Raw genomic sequence first — 27,222 nt, forward strand, 5'->3', positions numbered from 1 at the left:
GAATATCATCCCTATAATCTGCAGGTTATCGTATGCCAACGCCGAAGAGCACGCCCGAGGAAATGTACCGACTGATGCTCCAGTGCTGGGCAGCCGACGCCGAGTCCCGACCGCATTTCGATGAGATCTACAATGTGGTGGATGCACTGATCCTGCGCCTGGACAACAGCCACTGAGAGCGGCTCCATGCGGAACATTTAGCGTATACTCAACGTAGATTTAGTCAGCGCTTTTAAAGTACGTTACGTCCGAGGACTTGACAACGAGTTGCCTGTATTTATGAGATAGCATATACCTACTATACATTTTACCACATAAACCATATTTATATAGAGACATATATATTTTCTAGCCATGTAAATGTAAATTTCGATGCGTACTGTAGTGTGTGTTTGCCTGACTGAGCGTATGTAATAAATCCTTAATGTGCCAAAAACCGCAAGAGATCTTAAAACAAAAAAAAAGAAACGAAAAAAATAAGAGAAAATAAAATAAAACTGATATTGTGTGTCTGCTTGAAGAACGGCGTTCGTAACCTAAGCTCATGAATTTATATATTTTTAGTTGTTTGTGTTTTAGTTTTAGGCAGTGATTCATAATTTGTACATTATGCAATCCCTACGTTTGTCAATTTGTTTCTAGACTTTGTATTCTATGTATATTTATTTACACCTAATTTACAATTATACTTCGACTACGATTATGTTTACTCTAATACAACTAAGCTCTAAGTTAAAGCTTTAAGTTTTGCTGCGCTGCTGAAGTGAATAAATCATATGTGTACTATATATATATACAGAAGAGTATCCTACGAGTCGGTATCATTTGTCAGGGCCAGCGGAACATCGGAGAACTGAACTTTCGAGTAGAACTTCTTCAGTTCGTTCTTTAGCTCCAGGCTGTGGGTCCAGTCCACGGTTTCGCACACGACCTTCACTTCCACGGTATAGACATCCCTCAGCCAGGCTCGCTCGTGCATAATGTCCTTGATGGACACGCCCACGCGGACCAGCAGGGCACACAGATCGTTGATTCCGCCAGGACGATCGCTCACCTCCACATTGAACTTAACCAGGCGACCCACGGCGGCCAAACCTCGCTCCAAACAACGACCAAAAACGGTGGTGTCTATGTTTCCTCCACACAGAAGCACCACAACTCTATCATAAAAAACAAAGAAATGTTTAGAACTTATAGTGAAGTAAACTGAAAGTACTCACTTCTTTCCCTTGAGCTCATCCAGGTGTCCGGCGAGAATGGCCGCCAGACCTGCACCACCCGCTCCCTCGACGACGCACTTCTCCTCCTCCACCAATCTGAGGATCGCCACTGCGATCCACTCCTCCTTGACCACCACCATGCGATCAATTAGCGGCATTGCGGTGGCATAGGCATTATAGCCAACTTTGGGAACGGCCAAGCCATCAGCCAATGTGTTCTTGATGGGCGTGTGGATGGGTCCATCATTTTCCATGGCCCGGGTGAAGCTGGCGCACTTCTCTGACTCCACACCCTGTTAAAAATCAATTAGGAGACATGCAAAAATAGTAATAATTAAAATATACTTACAATAATCTTGGTTTTGGGGGACAAAGCCTTCACAGCTGTGGCAATACCGGCAATCAGTCCACCGCCGCCCACTGGCACCACCACTGCATCGGGTTCCGGCACCTGTTCGAGTATCTCCAAACCAATAGTTCCCTGGCCGGCCATAATGTGCGGATGATCGTAGCCATTCACGTACAGGAGTCCCTCCTCGCGGGACATTCGCATGGCCAGGGACTTGGCCTCGCCCATGTCATTTCCGTCGACGATGACGCGTGCCTTGTAGTTCCGGCACTTCTGGATCTTCATGATGGGCGCCGCCTTGGGCATCACCACGGTCACTGGTATATTGAGCTTCCAGCCATGATAGCACAGGGCCTGGGCGTGATTACCCAAGGAGGCACTGATCACTCCGGTTCGCTTCTGCTCCTCGGTTAATGATAGCAAGGCATAGCGTGCGCCACGCTCCTTGAAGCTGTCAAAATTGTGAATTGGGCATATCAGTCACATGTTCACAAAATCAAAAATCAATTAGCAACAGCAATTAATTTGAGTCCATCGAACCATATCTACCAATTAAACCCTATCTTATCGGATCTTTGAGTTTTATGTGCAGCCAAATTTATCACCGAAATTTTGGCGTATTAATAGAAATGCGCCGTACTCTATTGAACTGCGAAATAAAGTGGCTAACAAATGAATATATCATTTTTAGCTGCATAATATTTAATAATTATGTAAAATACATGTCAAAATTGTATAAACGTATTTTGTAGCTTAATTTTGAATGTGGAATGCATGTAAATACAGCCGCTTATCAAAGTACACAAAAGATTCTCCCAGACAATATTTATAGTATACTAATTGATTACTAAATGTTGAGCGAAACCGATCAATATAAACAATAATAAAGCAGAACTGAAAATGCACCTTGGACCTACATATAAGTGCAATCAAAGGGGGGAAGACCTAATCATTGTTAATTGCTGAATTAACGAGCCTTTTTGCGATTTTCCAAATAATCTAGAATCTATCTATTACGATAACTTACCTGCCTGTATATTGCAGGAAATCCTTTTTCAGATACAACTCCATGCCATATAGGTCCGATGATGTGGATTTCTGTAGGTCAATCACTTAATCTGGGACTCCAAAATATCAATGGCAGGAATATCTACCGGACAGGGAGTGCGTTCCACGCCACCGCGGATGAGGAAGGCAGCGGATGTGACGTCATGGAAGGATATGCGTTGCGGTTTCTCCGGATTGCAAAAGGGATCGATGATTTCCTCCACACCACCAGAAACATGTCGGGGTCTCTTCAGGGCTTCCAACTTGCCATTGACAGCGGTGCCATTGGCTTTGGCAGTCGAACCATTTGGTTCCTTGGGCGTTTCCGTCTTCACTGCCTGGGACATTGCAACTGAAATTCACTCTAGATCCTACGGGTTAAACAGCTCGCCGAATACTGATGACTGCGACTATAATCGGAACTGGTATATATAGGCGAGTGGATGAGGAGACTCCATTGGGTCGTAAATACGGCACCTTTGCGTTTCAATTGCCGGCTGGTCACTTTATGGGGCCTGGCCTGACGACGAGCTGATAAGAGCTGTTCTGGCAACCTCAAATGAAACAATAACAACGATAACGTTTTCCCCCGTTTTCCTCCTTTTTTTGGCAACATCCAACGGAACTGTTTCATCCCGATAGGAAATAAAGTCTACGAGAAGTTGAGTGCGTGGTTTGAAAGCGGGTCGAAAACGATAAGGATTTAGCAGACTTATCTCTTATCCGCAGTGGAAACATTCTTAAAAATTGGAAATTTTTAGAAAATCGATATAGAACAAAGGTAGAGGACTCATTTTTGTGGTAGCCTAATTTTTCATTAATCACCTTCTAATTGCATCTAAAAAAAATCATACGAGCCCCCATTTTCGTGTTTTGTAATAAAAACAAAGTGATTATCTCGAGTTCGAAGACACGCCCATTTATTATTGCCTAAAGAACGGCTCTTATCTTATCAGCAAGAATAACATGATAAGAGATGCTACCAAAACAACAAAATTTGTAGGTTTAGGGGTCAAAGGCCAACCAATTTGCAGGATTGGTGACCGTAATTTGCTCCACTTGCTCCAAAGTAACTCCGCGATCGAACATTCTCGGCAGGATGTTCGTATGGATGTGATGATAGCCATGACCGCCATAGGAGGTCTAAATAAATATAGATATACTGTCGTATATAGAAGAGATTTACAATCGAGTTAATTTTAGCTTACCAATCGATGTTTTGTATGGATGTCGTGGGACATGAGCAGCTTGTCCACCAAACCCTCTTTAATCAGCTTTATCAGGTTGTCGATTCGTTGGCCATCGGAGATCATATCCACACTGGTATTCAGCTGATAGAAGGAGCACTCGGTTCCAAAGAGATCGTACTGAATGTAGCAGCCCAGCTTGGCGAACTCCAGCAGTTCATCGATGTCGAAAATGGTGCCTAATGCATATGAAACGTTCAATCAAACTGGCAATGTTCAAAAGACTATATTACTTACGATCCAAATGCGACATGACACACTTGTCTGCACGTCCACCCGCCTCCAAGTAAAGACGCATGATCTCAAATGGAGCCTTGGTAACGCGATGCGGATGCATGGAAACACCACAGCCAAGGACTTCCTGAATCTCACCGGCCGCCTTGATGGCATTCTTCTCAAAATCTTAAAAGAATATATTAGTATATATATTAGGATTCCTAATAAGCTTTGCTAAGACCCACCATGAATGGGATACACGCTGGCCACCTCGCCAATGAATCCGCACTTGACCACCTTGCCATTGACCTGCAGTCCAGTGATGATGTCCTTGGAGTACAAGTCGCTCATCTGCTCCACGGTTAGGCTGCCATGACTGGCATCCTGCATGGCATGGATGTAGTGCCCGGTGCCGGCAATAAAGTGAACACCCGTGCTCTTGGCCAGCTCCACTATGAACTCCAGATTGCGTTTCAGGCCGTAGCTACTGTTCTCCACAATGCTGCCACCACCGTGCTTCTTGTACAGCAGCACATCCTTCTTGGCCGCCTCGAGGGCTTCTCCATCGTAGAAGCGAACATTCTCCTTGCTGGAATACGGATATAGACGCACATAGCCCAGGGTGGACATGCTGATTTTCGCCTTCAGTTCGCTCTCGAAATCCGGCGGCGGTGGGCGATAGAAGTGCTCGAAATCGAGGGCAACATGCTCGTGGGTCAAAGTTCGACCCAGCAGGTTGGGAGTAATGGTGCCCAGAACTGGATGCAAAAACAGCGGATGATAAGCTCTTTATCTGATGAGCGGAGATAAGCTCTTATCTCCCCGGGCTTCCAACTCACCGGTCTGTACGGTTGACATATTCACAGCTTTCAATGTGGGTCACGCTTTGAATATTTGCTCTTCTCGCGTTTTAAAAGGTATTTTTAGAAGGTAATTTCCGCGGACCAATCTCTACGAAGGCCAGTGGAGAACTGATCTCGAGAGACGGTTCAGTGTGGAGTTCGCCAACCGCAGATATATGTTTACAGTTGCTTTTGCTTGATCCCCGGGCCCCGTCTTATCTAGAAAATATTATATTGCGCACAATCAGAGATTGCAGTGGGCTGAGTTGTTGATCATTCCATTAGTTCTCATTACGAAGCATCAGAATTAATCTTAAAATGCTAAATAAAAGCAGGTGATCTTAACTGCAATGATACAATAAAATCAAAGCTATTATCTAGACCTGCAAATATATTTTCGGCGAACACGCACTTAACAATATATTAACCCTTTTTCGCTCAATTGAAAGTCAGGTGGTTTATATTTCTCAGAATAATTCTCTTTATTAGTTCCATTTCTTTCCGTGTTTTGTATTTTCTTTTCATTTTACTTAGATTTTAATTTTATCAGTTTAGCGATTTCTCATTTATCAGATATACATATGTGTGTATATATAGTCTATATATATACTCATTTATACTTAAGATATATGTTTCTGTTATTCATACGACATTGCTGCATCATTCATTTAACTGTTATATCTCGTATATATATATCTATATATATTTCCTTCGATTTGTCTTAAGATCTAAGCATTCATTATTTTACCATTCGCGAAGAATCTGTCAAATATTGTAATTGTTGCTTCATCTCTTTGTCTGGTTGGGCTTTCAAATAGTTTTTGGAGAATTTAGCAGCTTAATTAATTTATAGACAGATAAAAACCTTTTTGTTTCTTCACTTGAAGTTATTAACTGTGTGATTCGGTTTTAAAATTATAATAACGAAATAAGCACACACAAATGTATTATTATTATTTACTTGCTGAGTTTAGGTAGTTACTGAGTTTTACTTTTGAACACTTGCTGTGACTTTAGTTAGGTTATTAACTATTGCATTAAGAGCGAACGAACCATTTTGAAACAAATACCAGAGCCACTCGATCTACTCAATTGGCCATTTAAGCCACCTCGTCATCGTATCTAAACTACTTAGCACCTTGGCTTGGCTTCGGTTCCAAATGGATATCGAAAGATGGAAAAAGTATCTTTGAAAAACTGCGTCCAAACTAAATCAAATGAAAATGAAAAATGCAAATGTTTTTAAAAATTATATTATCGCATTTTATTGAACATTATCCAGTTTGCTATATAAATTTTGAAGTTAATATTGTTTTCATTGTTCATTTCAATAGGTTTTGTGGTTGCTCTTGCTTTAACTTCTATTTTATTGTATTTGTTTATGCATTTGTTTAAGTTTAATTAAAATAGTTGTTGCTCTTATATACGCCCGGATCTGAGGCTCATGTTTAGGTATAAGTATATATCTATTTCTATTTAGATTTTCTAGCTTTACCGTTTCTGTGTTAAATATATATGTTCACTGTTTCTCCGCCCAACTTCTGCTTCAGCTGCAGATATTCTCATCCGACGCATTTAATTACAATTACACATTAGTACAATATTTATATACGCATAGAGTTTTAGATATTGGATGCATTCATATTCATATTCATTAAATCCCATTCATACGCTTAAATCAACTAATTTCGTTCCATCTCTGCTCCTTCTGTCAACAAAACACTTCACATATCCAAAGTAAGAGTCAAACAATTATCAAATTCGGCTAGCAATTGCAAAAGATTTTAACACAAGTAGATTTTGGCGGAACTGGGATTCTCAGGCTGGAGATTTGGGATCAGGATTGGGATTGGGATTGTAAACAATGTGGAAGTGATTGCTTGCGAGTTGTTTTGATTAGCTTATAAGCGCAAAAGTGACTAAGAGGTGCACACAACAAAATAATAATAATTAATCTGGTAATACAATAAAGAACTACTAGAATAAACGTTGTGGTTGATGATAATAAAAGTTTATTACGCTTAGTTATAATTATTATTTGCCTTTTCACTTTACTCTTTCGTTAAATATATAAACACAATTTCAACTAAAAGCACACTAAAGCATTGTAAATTTTTGTAACTGAAAACTACAACTATGCAAAAATGATAGAAATGGGTTTTAAATCGATTCGAACTTTATATTCATCTTCAAATTTTATCTTTTTGAAGTTAGTAAATCAGTTTTAAAACGCCTTTAAATGGTGGTAAGCTTGTTCGTTAATTCTTAAAATCCATATTGTGTGTTCGTGTATGTATACAATTTTTCTAATTAATTTTAAAGTTTTCAATTAAATTATGATATACGTATATGTAGAGTGTTGCCTTTATCAGTGTGAGGGGACAAATTAAAATTAAAATGACATTTAGCTGTTCTTCTTGATTAATTGCAGTTCTTCACATCCTAACACACCTCACACCCTAATTTCTCCCATCTATTTCATCTCTGGCTCTGTACATTTTTAGGTTTCGTCTTTCATTTAAAATTATATTGAAGTTCGTTTCTAGGTTGCATTTTTCATCTCTGATTTTGTACAGTTCAAATGTTCTGACTAAACACCCCTTAACGTGGTTGGACTTCACTATTGCTGGATTGCTTTGCTCAACTCTTGTCCAGAATCTTCTGTGCACAACGAAGGTCCCTATGGACCCGCTTTGACCCCGAGATTCCCCAGATCAACGTATAACTAGGAGTGTTGCCTGGGATTTGGTAACACCTCTAGATAGATTCGATCTCGCGAAAAGTTTTCCCAATGGGAAGGCGATTGGTTAAAGGCGAGTTTGGTGTCGGCTTTTGTTTTGTTGCTGGTGCGAAAACGATTCCTTTTCAGTTCTTTGTGCCAAATGTACTTATTGGATTGGTTTTGGTCTTGTGGGAATTTTAATTGTAGAATCAAATTTATTGCATTATTTCCTCTTTGTTATTGGTAAGTTTAGTTTTACTTACAACATTTGTTTTGATTTTTTTTTCATTTTTGTATTTTTTTTCGTTCTTGTTTGTAGGGTTAACAACACAATTTATTTCTAGATGTAAATTTATTTGCATAGGTGTAATTGATTTGAATAAAATTGTAAATTATGTACTACAGAATGGAGAAAGCTAAATTAAAAAGGGGTTTGTTGTTTTGTTGTGTACACGCATGTGTGTTTTAATATAAACAAAGAAAAACTAAATAACGCTTAAAGCAATAAAAATCTAAAGACGAACCATATATATTTATTGTATTTTTTGCATTTTTCGTTTGCCATTTTTGCTGAATTTACTTTGTAACCGCTATATATATATATAGATAGAATATGCTTTTTAAATGGTTTTTATCTTTTGTTTTTTCGCCTTAATGTGCATATACCCAAAGAAACTATATGTGTGTATGCTTCACACGATTTACATATCCTACCATACATATATAGATGTAGATATAGTTAATATTATGCATATATATATATAATTCATCAAAAATCAGAAAATTAAAATCAATTCAATTTAATGTTAGAGGGACAGGAGGAGGGCAAAAAGTAAAACGAAGAAAAAACGCCGCTTGCACTGCATTCGCCTGCTTTGATTCACTAATTAATTATAATTATATTTAGATTTCTATGTATAGGGAGTTGTTATGCTCCAAGTTGCTTTACACTAATCGCGCTTCTCCTCTCTCTCTATAGCTATTCTCTCTCTCGCTCGTGTCTAGCGTGGTCGTGGATTCTTAGCAAACTTTTTAGGGAGCTCTACACAACTGCGTTATTCTTTGTTTCTTTTCTTCAGGTTTTTTTACATTTTTTTTTGTGGTGAGGGCTTTGTTTTTTTACGCTTAATTTTGCATATTTTTTTCTTGCTTTTTCTTTTTTAATACATATACATAATTAATTAATATATATTAGTTTTTCTTTTTTCATGTAATAGCTGATAATTAAGAATTGAGAAAGAGTTGGTTGCTTGGTTGGTTTTTGTTTTGTATGTGAATTTGGGTTTGTTAAATTTTTCTTAAAATTTCTTTTCATACTTTGCATTTTGAATTTTTTTTTTATTTAATACACTCCAACATATTACAAAAACAAATGACACACATTGTCTTACTAAAAGATTGTTGCGGTGTTTGATAACATGAAACAAAGGTTTGTTGTTTGTTGTGTGCTTGTTGTCGTTGCAAATGTGGCCGTGTGTTGTTTGTTGGATTTTTAGCTAAATACAAACAATTTTCAAATTGTATTTGGAATAACAAACTATTTCAACGTTGATCGATGAAAGGAGTTTTCTTCAAAACTGTTTTGTTTTCGGCCCAGCTCAGCAGGCGACCAAGGCAATCGGTTGTGCTGGTTGTTGTTGACGTTGCTTGCTGCGTTTGCTCTTCGCATTCCACAAACGCGGCGGTGATTGTTGTTGCACTTGCTAACGCTGTCACGCGTCTGGTTCAAGATGATACAAAGGTGTTGACTGCTGAACGCTGCTTCCTGGTGCGTTTTGCTGCTGCTTGTGGCAAGTTGCTGCCGCAGCTTGCTGCTGGACGTTGCTAACTTAACGTTGTTGAGCATCGAAATTGTTGTTCCAGTTGTTGCTGCATTTTTGCGGGGTATTTGGTTATCGTTTCTCTGAACTATTGTTGCTTGATTTTGCTGTTTACATTATAATTACATTACAATTACAGTTTATATCGATTCATTTAGCATTACTCTGTGTGATTTTGTGTGGTGTGTGTTTATGCTTTCTGCTGGTGTTGTTTTTGTTGTTGCTTTCCTTTTTATAGCGCAGCATATATATATATATGTACTCTTATTATGTGTAGTTGGTTATTATCATTCTACGGCTACTGTTACTGTTACTGGCACAATATCGAAATTCAAATCTTTTGAATCTTCTCGCCAACGACAACCGGATTGTTGCGTCGGATTTCCTGTGCGCCATGCTCTCTATAATCGAATGTGCAGTTATGTTTATCAGAATAACGATGCACGGCGCAGTACAGACCGCCGCAACGACACTGGAAACCTACAATTGAAAGAAATTAGAAATTGTGTACCATCATTTGGGAATATAAGAGCCATAAGAGCCACGGCGCACACTTACCGGTCAGTCCAACTTTCTTGCGGCACTCGCCACATCGGTTCTTCTTCTTTTTGGCATCCTTATCGTCTTCCTTGTCCTTGTCATCCTCCTCGTTGGCGGAGGCGGCTGCTTGTGTGGAAGTGTTTGGACCAGTCGCCGATGTGATGGCTTCGCTGTTGACTTTGGCAGCAGCTGCGGCTTCTTCGGTGATTTTCTGCGGAAACGGAAATAAAACAAAATACGGAATTTCAATCACATGACAAAAATATATGATAGCATCAACCGATCTGCTAGCCATTTTCCAACAGAAAGAGAGCTTTTGCACAGCTGAGGGCAAAAATATAGAGAAGGGCGAGAGCTTTACAAATCAATAAAGGGAATGGAAAATCTCTATTAATCTCTTAGATTTCCCAAGCGCGAATAATCTAACTGTAGATTGAAACAGGAGCAAAGCATCTATTATTTAAACCACAACTATACATTCTCGTCCGCCGCCTCGATCTGCATTCAAAAAGCCTTGAAGAACTGTTTCAGTATATTATTTCCTCTTTTATTAGACTAAACAATTTCGACTGTTTCATCAAAATGTTTTAGCATCCGCTGTGTGGTGTTGAGAGGCGTCTTTTCGGCTTTAGCAGAGCACCGTCAACTGTACAACTGTTGCCAAGAATACGTATCGAATCGGTCGAGTGAGAATCTATTTTGTGAGGAAAACAAGAGTGGCGATGCGATGATGATGTGTTGTGGTTAATGTTTACCCGCTTCTTAGTTACGGCAACATCCGATGCACCGTCTAAAACAACCTCAGCCGTCTTTACACTGCCTACATCGCCCCCATCAGGAGACACACTTCGACGACGCTTTTCCCGTTGAACCTGTTGGTCTGCTCCTTGATGCACCTGCTCCTTCTCGCCAGCACTCTCCGGCTGATCGCCGCCTTCAGACTTTTCCATAGCCTCGCCGCCCATTTTGTTTTTGTATTTGACTATTCCCCTGACTGACAGTTGCCGCCGTTGCTGCTGGTTTCTTCCTCCCCACTAAGCCCGCACTGCTATCCACCAAATGCGAGCTGGATGCGAGCAGAGTCTTCGCGCTGCTACCACCACTTTTTCTGATCGTCTTTGTCTTGGGCTTTCCTGTCCTACTACCTTTAGTAGCTACAGATTCTGCAAACTTTTCTTCCTGTTCTGCTGTTCTTTTAGCCTTACGCCGCAGCGCTGTTACTAATGCAGATTTTCCCGTTGCCGGCGACGATTTGCCCACAACGTTTAGGCGTAGAACACGTGGTGGTTCTGGTGTTTCAACGGGTTCCACATCAACGATGGCGCCGTTTTTGTAAATGTCCAGATTACTTGCGGCTATACCACTGGAGTTAAGGAGATCACGCGCTGTCTCACCACTTCCGCCCGCCCGACGCGATCGGATCCGCTTCAGCTTCTTGACCTTCTTCTTCAGCTGTAGCTCGCCAATCCGGGTGGACTTCTTGGTGTTTGTAAGGGACGGGAATGTGTGCACATTGGCCGAGAACTTTACGCGCCGCTTGATGCTTGAATCTGTGGCTTTGCCACCGCCAAGCTTACGGCTGGACAGGGAGCTCTTGGTGACCGACGGAGATTGGTTTACGTTGCTGCTTCCGGTGTGTAAGTCCAATCCGACGACTGGGGCACCAGGCACCTTGGCAGCAAGGCGAGCGGAGGCAGAAGCGGCTGCTCCTGATGTCCCTGCCCGGCGGTATGAGCGTGCTGGCGGGATCGGGGCTGCTGGACGGGTTGCGGTCGCTTGTGCTGCAACATCGCATCGAAGTAGAGGAGAGATGTGTAGGTGGGAAACGAGGTTAGTGCGCCTGGGCGACGCCGGTAGACCCAGTAAGAACATTCAGTACCCTTTGAGGCCGCAATGTGTTGCGGTATTCCATTCCTATCCGTTCCAGTGACCAGGCCAAGGCTCACAGGTCCGGCGGCCATCGGTCCGCTAAGACTCGTTAGCGCGCCAGCTGCGGCCCGCTTGATTCCAACGCTCATCGGCCCTTTTCGCTTATCAGTCGATAGAAGCGTGGAAACGGATCGAGATTTGTCGGCAACTGGGGTACTTTTGGGAGGCACCACACGACCAGTTTTTTTATGCGGAGAGGTAACAATGGTAACTACCATATTAACGATTTGGAAAGACTTTTAATTTTGAAATAAGGGCCGAAATATGGGAAAATTTTGATTCCGAGCAGAAGCTACTGCCAAACTGAAACCGAATGGAATTGACAAATAAGTGACATTAAACCGAACGATTAGTTGCAGGAATAAGGGCTTCTGAGATCGCATACAGAGGCAAACATTAAATACACATATGTACATTTTCTGAAGAAAATAGCAATTATCGAGCAAGATCAAAAACTTTAAAGAAATGGAAAATTGTACTCTACTTTAAAACTGAAACGAAATCTCAGAATCCCCGCTCTAAGTCGTTCTAAGATTATTGTATAGCTGAAGCGGCAGCTTCTTGGGATGGTCACTGGCGGATAGAGACCGTGGACACTTTACCTTATTTACAAATGCGGCGGGGTAATCGGTGGCAGGATCATCAGGATAGTACACTCATCCACACCGACACAAAAGTTACAGGATCACTTAACTAAATCGACACCGCAAGCCAACTTCTTGATTTCCCCTAATGCTCATTTGCACAAACAACAAATTGTTTCAACAATTTCACTTAAGATTACACTGAATTTATGTCCGAAAGTCAAAAGTAATTATCACTGACTGAATGTAAACATTTACTAAACAGGACACAAAACGCCGAGCCTATGTGGTTTTCGTTCAAATCGAAGCAGTCATGTATTAATAATTATAAAATTTTTCAATATTCAGAAATCCATAATCTGCACGGTGCTAATAAAAGCTTCAGAGTGGTGCATGGAAGTATCATCATGTGAAAAAGTTCCATAAGTATGTAACATGCAAGGATCTTAGTTACTACTCTACTAGACTAGTTCCAGTTTCTAATTTCAACAAATGATTACTAAGCTATGAGGACCACATTTCAGGTGTACAAAATATAGCTTTTGAAGAAGTCTAAAAGACGTTTTTGAATTTCATATTAATCTTTCTTGATAGCCGAAACTGGAACTACTCCTGGCAAACATCTCCGAAACTCTGCTCACCTCTTTGACATCGTTGTGTGGCTGTTGTAAACTGGTGACTGTGGGCTGTGCGGTGTTGGTGATTGCGATGGCCGGACTGAATGTGGGGCTAGGTTGTGGGCTTGGAACGGAGACAGGTGTGCTGCTCACAGGTGGCTGTTGCTTTTTTCTAAGCGAGTCCTGTGGGATAGACAAATGCAACAAGGATTAAGATTTGTGTTCATTTGCTGGATCTTAACGAAAATACTGACCTTATAGCATACGGAGCAGAGACCATCTGTGGCTGGATTACCATAGAAGCCGCAACCGGAGCGGCACATGGGTTGCATTGGGTTAGATTCACGTTCCATGGCTGGCTAAAGCGCCTTTGTGGGTCTGTGCGGTCGGTTACTTTTTTGTTTGATTTGCTTGATTTCCCAACCCTGCTTTTACTTTCGCCCAGCGAAGTTTTGTCTGCTTCCTGCTGCGGCAGCGATTCCTTTCCTTCCTGCTCTCAGTCGTGGAAGCGTGCAATTTCAAATTGGCAACGTGCAACTAGCGACTTGCAACTTGCGACTCGCAACTGTTGATCCACCGTTGTTTTTGCGGGCCTTGTTTTAACTGTTTTTTAATCAGTTCGTCCAATTATTAGGCTGAGCTTATGTTTTTTGCTTCGTGATTGCCGCAAATAATCCAGAGTACGAGCTGTAAAACGAATAAAGATAGGGCAAAGTTAGTAAATTCTGCTTGTAAAACGTTTACCATATACTGCATAATGTAATTTTTCAATGTTCAGAAATCCATCATCTGCACGACGCTAATAAAAGCTTCAGAGTGGTGCATGGAAATATCATCATTTGAAATATAGTATTAAAGTATCATACATTGATTGTTGCTTATGAGTTTCCTCATGTGGAAACAATTAAAATGGATTATGCTGTTTCAAATTGATGATCTGCAACTATGTTGCACTAAATTGCATTGCAACACGTTCAATAAAAAAGCCGCACAATCACACACACAAAATACAAATGTATGCTGTATAAAAAATTTAGCAACAACAGCAGAAACCACATGACAAGTAAAAACTATGTTGTTTTTCATTTATCCGCTCGCTCTCTTCAAGGCTGTCAAGCATATCGCACACAGATATACACACTATGGGTACATTTGCGAGAGAGGGAACAAAGTCGGGCCTAAACCAGTTTCGCCAGCAAGCTGAGAACGAGCCGTAGTAAGAGGTAGTAAGCTAAACGAGTTTGGTTTTATGCTTAATGAATATAAAGCAGTCACACCTAACGGTTCAAACTGGTGCCATATATATTCCCCAAGTATCCAATTGTTTATGTCGATCGATTTAAAAGAAAATACCTGGCCAGTATCGATTTATCGCGATCAGTTTACTTTCTCAAAGTCGAAAAGTCGACGTGCCGAGCTGCACATCCATCAAAAACAAAGTAAGAGAGAGTTGTGGGCGAAATCCGAGACCTACACTGAACGATACATCTTTTTTTTAGCGCAGTTCAAAGTACGCACTCCCTTGTACCTTAATCGTTTTGAAATATGTTGTGAAATACAAACTGAATAAATTATATAAACTGGTTACCGACAGTTCCCAACTTTTATACACATTTATTCAGTTAGTTTAAAATAACTAAAAGAATTAAAAAAGATTTTAGTTAAGAACTAAAATTGATCTGTTAGAACATATGAAACTGAGTTTTTACAATTTCTTAAAGTTTAATCGTTTCATTTCCCACAGTGTAGAAGCAAAGTCAAAACCTAATGGTAAAAGCCATCATCCACCAACAACAACAATAAAGAGAGGTGGGAGATTGAACCATCAGTTACATGGTCAACAAAGAAGGAATGCGAGAGAACGAGAGAGGAATGGAAAAAGGGCGAGAGAGAGAAAAGAATTGAGCACAAGCACAATAACATTTACTGTTATTTTCAATGCGACTTTGGAGCTCGGGGCGAGAATCAAAATGGGCACACGAAGCTCTGAATGCGTGAGCGAATGTGTGCATGTGTGCGTGCGTCTGTGTGCAATAAAGAGAGCGATATTCTGTTATACAAAATTTGACCTTAGTGGTGAGAAAGCTACATAGCTCTGCTGCCGTAAATTACAAACTAATAAATGGCTTAAGTTAAGGGGGGTTCCTCTTCGACACAAAAAACCATTGCACAACTGTGGCCAACACAGCCAACATTTTTGCTCAATACATAGACAGGTTTTAGAGATGTAGCATGTAAGCTACAAACAAAATATGGCCTCAGCAACTTTTACATTTACAACGTAGCATGGGGAGTATTTTTCTTTGAGAGCGCAACATTTGCTGTGGTGAGTTTGAGCTTGTGGTGATAGGGGGGACAAAAAGTGACATATGTTTACACTGGCATTGCATTTACTAAAGTTTGTACATACAATCGACTGAATTCAGTGTGTATTGGTGTTGTTTTTATGTGGTGGGGCGCAGCCATAAATAATTTTCCTAGCTTTGCCTTTATTTCAACGCAACTTTTGCTTGTATGAGAAAATTTATTTTGATTTATAGTTGCGGTGTGGGGAGCGCAGAGCAAACAATGTGCAATGTTCAAGTGTGTTTGTATGTATGTTGGCTTGATTTCCTGCTGTTGTCATTTAATTGCAAAGTCAAAACAGCTGGCAGTCTCACACACACATACGTAGTCACACATGCATTTTATATATAGGAGGTGGGCTAATCAAAATGTCAACAATAAAAGAAAAAATTCCCCACACAACAAATTGGCTGGCGAATATCTCTCTCTCTATCTCTCACTCTTTTATGTGCACAGAAAAAATAGTATCATATGAAATCTATTAAACTATTCTTCGAAGCATTTGCATAGAATCTTTACAGTACAACGATTTAACAGTAAAAGGTAATGGATCAAATACAAAATCATGATTCTTAGGTCAAAAATTACATAAAAATATGTAAATATAATCGTTTGGACTGTTGTTTTTTTTCACTGTACGTGAGCATATAAAAAAGTAGGTACGTTAGTATGTACATACGTCAACAAGCACGCGCGGCTGCTGTGCCAAGTTTTTTTTATTTTTATATATCAAGAATAAAAGCTTTGCATATGTATTGCTTTATTTATTTTGTTTTGTATGCCTCCTTCCCACCATCCTTTCCCCCACCCCACCCTCCATCCAAAAACTTTACGACCTCTGCTATTTTTAAGCGAATTCGTTTTGTTATCTAGCGAGCTTGTGTCGTTCTGCTTTCGTGTGTTAAAGTGTTGGCCATTAAAGCAAATAGGAAATCATATGATTCTTTCGGCCAAACTTTATGACGACATCACTCAAGCGCGTGACGTCATTGTTTGTTTGCTCTCTTAGGCAGCAGAGTGAAAAATGCGCATTCGAGTGAATTGCATAAGTAAAAAATAATATAAGAAAATAAAATAAATGCAAGTGCTAAGTGCAAAACAATTAGCAAGAGTGGGAAAAAAAATTAGCGCGTGGTTTCCCTATTGCAAAAGGCATTATTATGCAAGTCGAAAGCGATAACAGAATAGAAATCGCGGGAGGCGAGAAGAAACCGTTCATAAATCGCATTCCTCGGTATTATGCACTTTTATTGAGTGACAGCTTATCTGGATTTGCATTATGCATAGCAAAACGTGTATATTTTACAAACATGACATATATAAAATAATAGAATTTATTTAACAATTCAGTTCTTTTTTAGCTTATTTCTCCAGGTGTTGTGGCTCATGCCCCATAAATCATGCAAGTCAAACGTGAACGAGTCAAATTGATTGGGGTTTTCAGGATCGGGTATCGCGGTGGGGTATCATATAGTCGACTACCACTCACTTTCCGCTGTCCACTGATATGAAAACTGTGATAAAAAGCGGACGGTAGTAAACAAATTACAAACACGCAGGTTAATGTGCTGTTGACCTGCATTCAAATACTGAATTTACAACAGGAAAGGCTCGAGAAACGGACATGACGACGAAGATGATGATGATGATGATGATGATGGGCAGCATAAAAGGTAAAAGGAATATAAAGAAAGAAAAAGATATATGTATAACTCCAGGAACAACCACAACAAACATAAACCGCTCTGACTGACATTTGCATATTAATGAGCGCGTAAAGCGGACCAGACAACAACGATAAAAATAAAGGAGCAGCAACAGCAAAAGCAACAAACATATGCTGATGAAATGCAACAAAGAGACAACATCACCCATTGAATTATTAAACTTTATTAAAATGTGCGCAAAAGGAGGCACAAAGCAAAAGCGAAGAGACAACGAGAGAAAGAGAGCGAGAATCAAGATGGCTGCTCGGCTCAATTTAGAAGCGAGTTGAGCTCAGGGGCTTAAGCTTAAGCTCAAAACGCAAGTCGCAAGAATGCGCGGAGCTTCCGGTCAGGCGGCAGCTGAGCTCACAGCCTTAACCCTCCAATCACCCCGCCAACTAAATCAGGCCCCATTAGCTATACTTAAAAGCCCGGCTTATATGATAACTGGTTTATATAGAGCGTGAGTGACCCTATATTCTATCATTAATTGTATTCTATTGTAAAGTCCAAGTGTGGGTACAAAAACTTATAGTTCCAACTGAGGAAATCACATTTTATATCTCCCGCTTTAAAGAGGTTAATAAACATGTTTTCCCAACAAAACACTTTGAAGTAGTTAGAATAATCAATCAATGTTGTAGATACACACAACGGTAGAGCGTGCCAATGGAATTGGTTTAAAATTAGAGTTGAAGGCGAAAAAAAATATAAAACTAACGGAACATTGGGGAAGAAAGAAGATGCCAAGAAATAGGAGGCCAAGAGGAGAGCAAGAGACGTTGCCGCCCATCATTAATCAAAATAAATTACAATCTATGAACGGCCGAGAGACGATATGACGACTACATTTAAGACTACAGAACTCTCCTTTCAGACTGAAGGAGTGTTATTTTTGCCATTATAAATGATCGCCTCAAGAGGTCATGTTTCCGGCGATTTTGGTTTTGTTGCGAAAATTAATAAAACTCTGAACAACGCCCTCGAAAATGCATGAAAGGAGTGATCCCAGACATTGGAGGGGCAGGGCAGCTTAGGATTAACGTGTTTAGTATGTTCGGTAAACCAAACCACAACCAAAAAACAAAAATGAAACGCTGGGCAACACCTGTTCAAAATTACACAGCTCTGGGAACAACAAAATGTTGAAGCGGAGACCAAAGTTGTGCGATAGGTCAAAAAACTCCTCATGCACATGCCTGGGAAGTGAGTACAAGTTCAAAAACTGAGGGTTGTTGCAAACAACCTATTGATTTGAATGTTTAAGGACGGGAAAAGACAGAGCGGATAGGGATGAGGCATTGGAGGGTTAAAACTGGACAGACCGACACGGTACTTCTCGTACCATTCAGACTGGATAGCATTTATAGAATAAGCAAGATTAGAATTACTATTAAATATTATTAAACTTTTATTATTATGCAGCCAAGAATCTGCAGTATCTAATTTTGAAAAACCACTTTTACCCAGTATTTACCTCGAAAAGGGTTCGCTGCAGGGAGGTTTCACTGTAGACTGATCGCCTGCGTGGCAGGATACAAATAATCAACAGACGACCACCGACAGGCTGCCCTGCGGACATGAACTGATTTCACCTTGAACCCGGGTTCTTTTGGACCCAGACAAAGCAGAGGAGAAGCGAGGACCCGAAGAACAAACCACAAAAGTCAACAACAATGGCGTCCATTAAGCAGGATGAGGAGGAGAAAACACACAAAAATACACAAGAAGCAAAGCAAATGGCAGCAATAAACAGATTGTCACATTTTAAGTACAGACCGGCCGTAATCGTTGTTATCGAAAAGGCAGCCAGCAAGTATTTACCTATGCCAAACATTCGACAATGAAAGCAAAATGCCAATGTCATTAGTTTTGGTCTTCAAGTATTTAAAATGATTTGGATTTTGGTTCTTGTGATTGGCCAAAGAGAAAGGCAATCAAAGTTGCAGCGCATTACTCATCGATCTATCGATAAACGTATTTTAAATGCATTTCCCCGTAATTTCGTGTGTTCGTTTCGACTTTCTTGGAAATCCATATGATTCAAACAAATCGTATTAGCTTGAAGATAAATAAAAACATTTAAGACATTTGAATATTGTTATCAACACCCATGTTAAACTTAACTCCTGGTTAGCTCAAGTAACTGACCCTCACCAGACAGCGATCCATCTTTTTTTGCCGTCTGATCTTAAGCAGACATTGATTGAAGCGATTTTCATTCGAGCACATGTAATTAATTAACCAGTGTACTTTTCTGCCATAAAAGCACATATTTACACACATACATATGCACATCTGAATTGCAGTTAACCAGAACGAACCCGGTTTTTGTACCACTGACCATACATACATATATTTATAAAATTCATTTATAAAAATTTACGAGCTCCAATAATTCACTTGAGCCATTTTTTATGAATTATGTGCAAGTAAGTGTGTGCAGCAGCAGCCAAAGGCCATTAAGTAAAAAATAAAAGGAGCAGGCGTTGGCCGGAAAGGAAGGCGAATAAAAGGGGAGCAGATAAAAGGCGTGGAAGGGGAAAGCAAAAGATGGGGGAGCGGAGGAAGCTCCCGCAGAAGTGTGCAAAACTCCGCTCTTCGTGCAGCGAAAGTCACCACAACTTTTGCTCTCTTTCCTTCTGCTGTTTCTGCTATTTCTTCACTGCCAGCTACAGGTCAACAAAAGCAACAAATAAAAGGAGAAGAGGAAAACGAACAGCAAGGTGTGCAGTTACAATGCCCAACTACACTGAAAAAGAGTGCCAGCTGAAACATTTATCCTTGGCAATCTAAAACCGTGTTTGAACACCTTTGCTATTAAAAAATATTAATGATAATTTATGAAGCTTTATCAACAGTACTTTTTAATAAATTATCCATTTTGTCGTCGGTGGGACATGAAATTCGTTGCCGTGTACCCCCTAGTAATCCCTAAAATGGTTATAAAGTAGTTTTTCGGTTGCCTTTTTACACACATGGAAGATTAATGGAAATCGCATGGGAAAATGAAATATGAAACGCTTCAGAAGAGCGACGTCCACATGAGTAGCCAGCTCTCTTAGCTGGAGATTGCCTTCCCTGGAATAGGGGAGAGTCCAAAATTGACGGAGACGGAGGAGGAGTAGAGAAACGGAGATGAAGAAGTAGAGTTGACAAACCCAAGAGACCGACAGAAACCAACCACCGCGATGATGAAGATCATCATCATATGGGGCAACGTCAACGCTGCAGGGGAGCCAGAAGAAACCGAGAAGAGTGCGGAGAAAGAGGAAGAGGAGCATCACAGCGAAGTACTGGATATTATCCAACGTGTGAAGCGTAACTAATTGGCAAATTGATATTGCGGCAATAGTAGGATAAGCTTTACAGTGCATCATGTGGGTTAGGGTAATAATATAGATTTAATAAAAACAATTTGTTTAAGGTTTTACTATTTAGTAAAAATAATTTGGTTCAACTTTGTAAGGCTGTTTGTAGTTATTTTATAATATATAAGTTATCGAACTGCAATGAGTGTCTTCCCATCAAAAGCGGGTCAACTCAATTTACGATACAGTGTGGAAAATGGAAAATGCGGGCGAAACTCAGGGGTAAGTTGTGCAAGCCAGCGAGAATAGATGACGAAACAAATAAGTAAATTAGTTAACAAAACCCAAACGCCCAGCGCTATGTTCACTGTACCTCAACGTCGCGGCTTTATGGGCTAATCAAATCACTGAAGCAGACAACAAACACTGTAAGACTGAGTCTCAATCTGAACCTCAGCCTGAGCCCCGGTCGAGAGGAAATGGAATGGAATGGAGTTCGTAGCTCCGGTGTTTATGGACGCGATTTAACAATCCGCACACATCGCCGCCGAAAAGAAACCAGTTTTATAGAATTCACAAAAAACGTAAGTGCACAAAGGAGCAAAACAAACAGAAAGAAGGAAAGATATATTTATATACACATACATATAAAGATTTCGAGACAAAGAAGAAGTATCTCTCTCTAAACGAAAGAGATCTGGCTTTGGCTTTATGTGCAGAAAAGCGAAGGCCGTTCAAAGACTGTGTATTTCTTCGTCAACTCTCGAGTGTAGTAGACAGTGGTCATTTGAATGAATGGCTGACAGGCGGACAGATTGACGGAAAATGCGAAAACAAAAACAATGACTGATGCGGAAGCCTTGAGTCATGGGATAGAGTTGAAGAGTTTCAGTCATACAGTGAAGCCATGCTAGCTTGAACTTGACATTCGCCATTATGGCGTTTCGGTTGTTAAACAATGGAAATAAGAAAACACATTTTAGTTTAATCACTTTTTATATATACACTTTTTATATATTTTTATATAAAAACCCCCTTTTTTATAAATCAGGATCAGAACCTAAAAACCTTTCAATTTTAATCAAAAATGGGAATACTGAAAATTGCGATTACATTCAAAACAAATGGACTAATTATCAAGTCTTTTAACTTTCTCTTTAGGGAAGTGCGACTGTAATAAGCAAAATATATACTTTTTCAACTGCCATTTTGTGCTATTGAACTTTGCCGTTGGCGCTTGAACTTTGCCAGTGGAATCGAGAAGAGTATTATCATTCGTAATAAGACGAGATGAGGAGGCTGGCTATGACTAAGGCTGAGTCAGAGCCAAGATAAGTTCAGTTGATGACTTGATGCTGGGCGGTGGCGGGGGCGTTGATATTGAACAGCAAGAACAGCATCGTGTGTGCATCGTTGATTTTATTGATTTATGCATTGCAAATTCGCTTCTTTTATTCGCTTCTCCTTTTCTTCAGTTACAAGAAGAAAGAGGCAATGAACTGGAGACCAAGACAGGAGACAAAGAACAGGGCGAGGCATCATCACCACCATCATCATCATCATCATTGGGAGCAAGGAAACGGACAAAAGAAAAGGCTGGGCCAAAAAGTTTCGCTTTTCATTTTGTCTGGCTAACGGTTTCTGTGTGTGGGCGGGGGAGCGAGTTTAACGGTCGCCATGGTTGCCAGATGTGGTGAATATGCGCGCGCCACAGGCATTGGCAAAATAAAGGAAAAACCCATGGAAAATCCAACAGCAGCAACAACACCACATCGGATTTAAATTTCCTGACGACGAGAGGAGCTTTTCACTTATTCTCCTTGTTCCTTTTTGATTCGGGCACACAACTTTAATTTGTGGGCGGGGGTTGGGGAGGTCGACCACTAAAGCCAATCGAGCGCCTAAATCGATTCCCACACACAAAAAAACCTGTACAGCAAATTGGAGAAAATTAAAATCAAAGGAAAAACAAACCGGCAAGAAAATAGATAAAGCAATATTGGGGAGGCAAAAGAAAGGTTAGACGGGCGACGTTGCAATGGGAAAATCGATGTTGGATGGAAAGAAAATTTCAGCTCTTGACCACAAGGTGAGCCAGTTGTTGTTGGTGGCTTTTATCTCTTCTCTTTGCGGCTCGATTCAACGTATTATATTATTTCTTGTTTATTCGTTTTTGTGGTTTCCTCATAAGTACACATACACATGTACTACACCGCCAGGAAATTAAAATTGCATTAAAGTCGAACAGTTGGTAACGATCAAGGCCTCAATTCGTTGACAAGGACTTGCGTTCAAGGATTCCCACTCACATTGAGGGTTTGCAACAAATAATCTGTATAAAATACGGATAATTTATTATTTGACCTAAATATACTGGCGGTATTTGTTTTTCAGCTATTTCCGTTTTGCTTTTCTGCCAGACAATAAACAAAACATATACAAATTTATTTATGTATACCAGCGATCTCTTTCACATTAGATAAAGAAAATTCTGGGAACAAAGTGCATGTGTAGAAATTGATTGATGAAGAAAAGAAAATTTATGCAGACACAAAATTAATTTACATTGAAATCTATGCCCGCATTTCGACGCGGTAATTGTGCTCCCAAAAAAAGCCGATATATGTGCATACTAAATGCCCATTTTCAATGGGATTTAATCAAGATCGAATCGAAGCAGTACAGTCTGTCCCCAAAAGAAACAGCTGCGGTCATTGCATTAGTAACGCTTGCTTGATTAAAAAAAACTACCATGTAATGTTTTGTGTTTCATGTATAATTCATGATAAATGGTATAAAAACTAAAAAAAATTTAAGGAAATATTAAAAACTTTAAATTCTACTTTATTTCGATCACAACTGTTATTCTGAAGGGAGCGACAAAAAAAATTGCATAACTTAAAACGAGAAAAAAAGACAAGAGAGAAAACAACGACAGCCGACAAAAGGAAGATCAAGTATAGGGGATTATAGTGCTAAAAATAGCGCTCTGCACAAAACATTTCGAAAACGGCAAGCGAAGATAATGAAAGGCCCGAAATGTACGAGCCGATCCGAAGTTTTCGATCGTCTGGCCGATCGTATGGCCATATGGTGGGTGGATGGTCGGCATCGGGTTTTTTGGGCGGTGTACGGGTGCACGGGTGTGCGGCATCCATTTACACGCGACCTATAAACAAAAAAAAAAAACAAAAAAAAAAACAACTGAAAATGAGGCCGCGGCCGTTCACGCGTCCAACGTCTCGCTCGCTTATCAATTTTTACTTGTTTATATAAAACCATTTAGCCACAACAAAAAGTGGAGGAAGAATAAAATGACGAGGGAAATGAAAGGCGTTACGTTTTAGGCAGGGCTGGTTTTATATACGATACAAACATACATGCGTGTGTTGGTAATTTGTTTGTTTTTATGTATATTAACACAATTCGAAGCGAGCCGTCATCAAAACAAATTGTTTTTGTTTTTCAAACGACCAAAACTTGTTTGAACGAACGCGCTGCTTTTTGTGTGTTTTTCGCAAGAACATACATATTTATATAATTTTAGATATTAGCGACAACGACACGTGTTGTTGTTGCTCAACGTGCCAAGATTAGGCGATTAGTCACCCGGCATCGGGAAAGTTCTCAAACAATCGTGACAAACAATATCGATCCATGTGATAAGCAAATACAATTTCAATCTATGAACCTCGATCAAACAACAAATCAATTAAAATAATCGCTGCTTAAGAACAATTACAATTTTGAATTAGTTGTTGTATTAACATTTCCATTTATTAATTCGGCGTAGAAAAACCACATTTTTACGTTGCCAAATTTAGAGAAATCCACCTTGAAAAGAGATCAGCTTAAATTTGTTCAAGTGTTTCCTACTCGATATCATCGACTATTTGACTCGCTCTTTCTAATTCACTCAAAAACATGTTTGTTTACCGAACCAATCACAAATAATTAGCGCTTGATTCGTTTCCTATCTTTTTTCACTGTTATCTCGACGAAAATTCGACTGAAAATGGCGAAATAGACGGCAGAAATTTCAAGAAAGTCGTCATTTTTGTTTAATTCCGGCACTAAAAGTGCTTTATAGTGGGCAATCAAAATGTGCATATGCCATATGCCAGAAAACGTGCCTCTAGCTGATACGAAAAAAAACGAGATAATGCTTTATGTAAAGCGTCAGCCCAGAAAAATACGACACGTGTGGGATGAATGCAAAGGACAAAAACTTATACCGAAAAAAAAAAAAAATAAAACAAACACACGAGCAAATATGTACTTTTTGTAATTGTTACAAGGTGATCTGGAGTTGGCGAAAAAGAAAAACAGCAAAAAGGCAAATGAGTCACCAAGAAAAATTGGAAAAACAAAGTCAGCTGGGCGACTGTCCAACAACCAGGGTTGCCATCGCAGCCAGAACCCCCTATGCACTCGCTGATAAGAACCCGTAATCCCTAATCCGTAGATAATTTGAACTCGCCTTGCTTATATGCGGGTCTATGAGTCATACGAAAGAGTGAGTGAGCAAAAAATTAAAGTCACGCACTGCAGGAAAAATAATATTAAAGTTGTGGAGTGTGCAGATAAAGATATTTCTTCGGTCACCGCGATAATGAGGAAAATGTTATTTAAATTTGGAGATAGCTGAGAGGTATATACACACACATACACGCACATGTATATATGCATATCTATATGTGCATGTTTGTACTTGAGCTATCAGTCATTTATTTTCCACTTATCAGCAAAGACGTCCTTCGCTTCAAAGTCTACATTTTGTGGTTGGGCTTTTAGTTTTTGCAAATCGTAATATTTTCTTGGCAAAGAACTATAGAAATAAGTTGAACAGCTGCACTGAATAAAATTGAGATTGGGGATTCATCTGTTTCAGATTCATAATTTTGGACTTGTCCCTTCTGCTTCTACTTCGTTAACTGCTGTTTACAGTATTTTATAGTTTTTATTTTTAAACTGATCCAAATTTAAGTTATAGACAATTCCAAGATTTTTTGTATGAAATTTTATTTTCTACCATTTAACTGCTATTTATTTATTGTTCCTGCCTTCGTAATTCGCGCGACATGGCAACGCTAGTCTAAGCACACACACACGACAAAGTGACGTAGGCGAGCCCGTGTGTATTGGTGACTGTGGTGAAGAGAGAGAGAGCGTGGGGAATCGACTAGTGGTGAGTAAGCAACGTAGGCGACCGAAGAGGAAAATGAAATAATTTATAATTTTCTTTTTCTCGTTTGAATTCACTTACTTTTTCAATTCGTTGTGGGTGGAAATTACACAGGCTTGATTCAAAAACTTAGAGCTTTGTTCGGATCACAGTAGTTGGAAATTTATATGTGTTATGTTGGTCTCGCAGAAATTCAATTGGTTGCTAGTAATTATTTGAATTTTTTTCTTTAACAGAGAATTGCACAGGGATCGTTGAAAAAGGAGGGCAAAAATATATCACAAAATGGTGCACGACGCAGTTGTTTTTCCTCGTTTTTCCGTCGTTTCAAGTGGCGAATTACGGTTTTTTTCTGCAATATTACAGGATTTCTTTTTTCAAGATATTTTTTCTTCTTTCTTATGCACAACGCACACGACTGCGACGCTGCTGCTGAGCTGCGGTTTTTCTCAGCTGCAAGAGGAAAACGCTGCCAGTTTTCCTTTTGCTTTCCTTTTTAATTCGTTTCTTATTAATCGGGGCGCACTAACACGACCGAGAGAGAGGGAGGGGAGCGCGGAAAAGTGATTACTTTATTATCTAGTTTAGTTAGCAAGGCGCTGACTGGGCTGACGATTACAGTTGTGGGTAATTGAAGCCAAAAACCAACGTGGATCTGATCCTCCAAACGCGAAGTGAAGTCTCCAAGCACTCTAACAGAAATGAGCGGACCTCGCAGCGCTTGATGACTGCGACTGGCGAGCTAACAGAGCTCTGTTGGTGGCAATTTGGTGGTGAGAGCGTGAGTCTGTCACTCAACTTGTCCGGTTGAAAACAGTTAACAGGAGTATGTGGGATTGAAATGGTCAAAATGATTATTATTTCCAATCCAGAATAATTATTTAGATAAAATCGAATACAATGTCTGTAAACTTATTTAAATTTTTAATTTGTATTTTCTCATCTTGACATTAAAATCAAACGCAAAATGGACCGATATGTATGTAAAATTGAATTCTTATCGTGACACGACGCAGCCTAAACTCATGGTCTCATCTCTAGCCCAAACGAGCGCTGTTAACGCAGAAAGAGCGTTGATTGCTGGTGTGGTGGGAAAGTGGTTCGGAAAGGGGAATGAAGGATGACAGGCTAAAAAGAAATCGCCAGTCAACGGAGAGAAGCCATGTAGGAAATAAATTAAATGTGAACCGAGCAAAGATGGTCGAAAATGCGTATTTCCAACGAAAAACACCACGCTATGTTAGCCTAACAGTGCAAAGTGCACACACAATAAGATTGTGGAAGGGGAACAGAGGGAGAGATGAGACAAAAGACCAATGCAACGATAGAGTCAAATTTATATCGTGTCCCTGCCAACAAACCAAAACTACTTATGCTTACTGGGCGTTTCAGAAAACCTTCAAACGCGCTTTTAATAATCTTTATGGTTTTTCGTATGACTTTAAATTGGGCGACGACACAATTTCGACGACGCCATATTGTTCGCCAGCCCAAAGAGAGCTACATCATGTTAACAGCCGCAGAGAGCGAAACAGCGCTGC

At 39.9% G+C, this 27,222-nt stretch overlaps 4 protein-coding genes and 2 non-coding genes across 12 annotated transcripts in view; 1 reads left to right on the top strand and 5 right to left on the bottom strand.

Annotated features, from left to right (window-relative positions):
* LOC6607126 (tyrosine-protein kinase Fer) overlaps positions 1–790 on the top strand; it is a 26,669-nt gene extending 25,879 nt beyond the window's left edge. For 3 of the 4 annotated variants that reach the window (XM_002031878.2, XM_032721329.1, XM_032721330.1), the window contains exon 14: positions 25–790. In XM_002031878.2, coding sequence (XP_002031914.2) covers positions 25–176 — 152 coding nt within the window. In that variant the 3' untranslated portion in view covers positions 177–790. The remainder of the gene's footprint in view (positions 1–24) is intronic. The other variant, XM_032721331.1, reaches the window with a different exon arrangement.
* On the bottom strand, positions 645–3,023 carry LOC6607127 (L-threonine ammonia-lyase). Its single transcript, XM_002031879.2, has 5 exons — positions 2,724–3,023; positions 2,597–2,667; positions 1,570–2,020; positions 1,221–1,513; positions 645–1,160 (listed from the first exon to the last, which is right to left on the bottom strand). Exons 1-5 carry the CDS (start codon positions 2,961–2,963, stop codon positions 809–811), a joined length of 1,407 nt encoding a protein of 468 aa, XP_002031915.1. The 5' UTR covers positions 2,964–3,023; the 3' UTR covers positions 645–808.
* Positions 3,024–3,509: 486 nt separating this feature from the next.
* LOC6607128 (phosphotriesterase-related protein) lies at positions 3,510–5,047 on the bottom strand. The gene is made up of 5 exons (XM_002031880.2): positions 4,919–5,047; positions 4,325–4,837; positions 4,101–4,265; positions 3,825–4,042; positions 3,510–3,759 (listed from the first exon to the last, which is right to left on the bottom strand). The coding sequence occupies exons 1-5, from the start codon at positions 4,935–4,937 to the stop codon at positions 3,622–3,624; spliced, it is 1,053 nt and encodes a 350-aa protein (XP_002031916.1). The 5' UTR covers positions 4,938–5,047; the 3' UTR covers positions 3,510–3,621.
* A 1,113-nt stretch (positions 5,048–6,160) lies between these two features.
* Positions 6,161–26,386, bottom strand: LOC6607129 (AN1-type zinc finger protein 6). 4 transcript variants are annotated; one of them, XM_032721332.1, is made up of 5 exons: positions 25,763–26,386; positions 13,388–13,820; positions 13,158–13,316; positions 10,022–10,214; positions 6,161–9,943 (listed from the first exon to the last, which is right to left on the bottom strand). In XM_032721332.1, exons 2-5 carry the CDS (start codon positions 13,484–13,486, stop codon positions 9,795–9,797), a joined length of 600 nt encoding a protein of 199 aa, XP_032577223.1. In that variant the 5' UTR covers positions 13,487–13,820; positions 25,763–26,386; the 3' UTR covers positions 6,161–9,794. The 4 variants fall into 4 exon arrangements, 2 of the variants coding, with proteins under 2 accessions (XP_032577223.1, XP_032577224.1); XR_004362042.1 differs by lacking the exons at positions 6,161–9,943; positions 10,022–10,214; positions 13,158–13,316; positions 13,388–13,820; positions 25,763–26,386 and adding exons at positions 10,529–10,697; positions 10,759–11,784; positions 11,883–12,235; positions 12,535–13,133; XM_032721333.1 differs by lacking the exons at positions 13,158–13,316; positions 13,388–13,820; positions 25,763–26,386 and adding an exon at positions 10,759–11,029.
* Positions 12,855–12,933, bottom strand: LOC6607130. The gene has a single exon (XR_048348.2). It is a non-coding gene; the product is annotated as a small nucleolar RNA Me18S-Gm1358 (small nucleolar RNA).
* Positions 13,903–13,980, bottom strand: LOC6607131. The gene has a single exon (XR_048349.2). It is a non-coding gene; the product is annotated as a small nucleolar RNA Me18S-Gm1358 (small nucleolar RNA).
* Positions 26,387–27,222: the final 836 nt, after the last annotated feature.

Source organism: Drosophila sechellia, chromosome 3R (assembly GCF_004382195.2).
Source record: "Drosophila sechellia strain sech25 chromosome 3R, ASM438219v1, whole genome shotgun sequence".
Classification (NCBI taxonomy): Eukaryota; Metazoa; Arthropoda; class Insecta; order Diptera; family Drosophilidae; genus Drosophila; species Drosophila sechellia.

Excerpts from the sequence above, each read along its gene's own strand:
- LOC6607128 (XM_002031880.2), bottom strand. Across the intron at positions 4,043-4,100 it reads TGTCATGTCGCATTTGGATC|GCACCATTTTCGACATCGAT; the intron begins GTAAGTAATATA and ends CATATGCATTAG. Across the intron at positions 3,760-3,824 it reads TCCATACAAAACATCGATTG|ACCTCCTATGGCGGTCATGG; the intron begins GTAAGCTAAAAT and ends ATATTTATTTAG.
- LOC6607127 (XM_002031879.2), bottom strand. The coding sequence starts at position 2,963 with ATGTCCCAGGCAGTGAAGACGGAAACGCCCAAGGAACCAAATGGTTCG. Across the intron at positions 2,021-2,596 it reads TTCCTGCAATATACAGGCAG|CTTCAAGGAGCGTGGCGCAC; the intron begins GTAAGTTATCGT and ends CAATTTTGACAG. Across the intron at positions 1,514-1,569 it reads CCCCCAAAACCAAGATTATT|GGTGTGGAGTCAGAGAAGTG; the intron begins GTAAGTATATTT and ends GATTTTTAACAG.
- LOC6607129 (XM_032721332.1), bottom strand. The coding sequence starts at position 13,486 with ATGGAACGTGAATCTAACCCAATGCAACCCATGTGCCGCTCCGGTTGC. Across the intron at positions 13,317-13,387 it reads TCTGCTCCGTATGCTATAAG|GACTCGCTTAGAAAAAAGCA; the intron begins GTCAGTATTTTC and ends TCTATCCCACAG. Across the intron at positions 9,944-10,021 it reads CAAGAAAGTTGGACTGACCG|GTTTCCAGTGTCGTTGCGGC; the intron begins GTAAGTGTGCGC and ends TTTCAATTGTAG.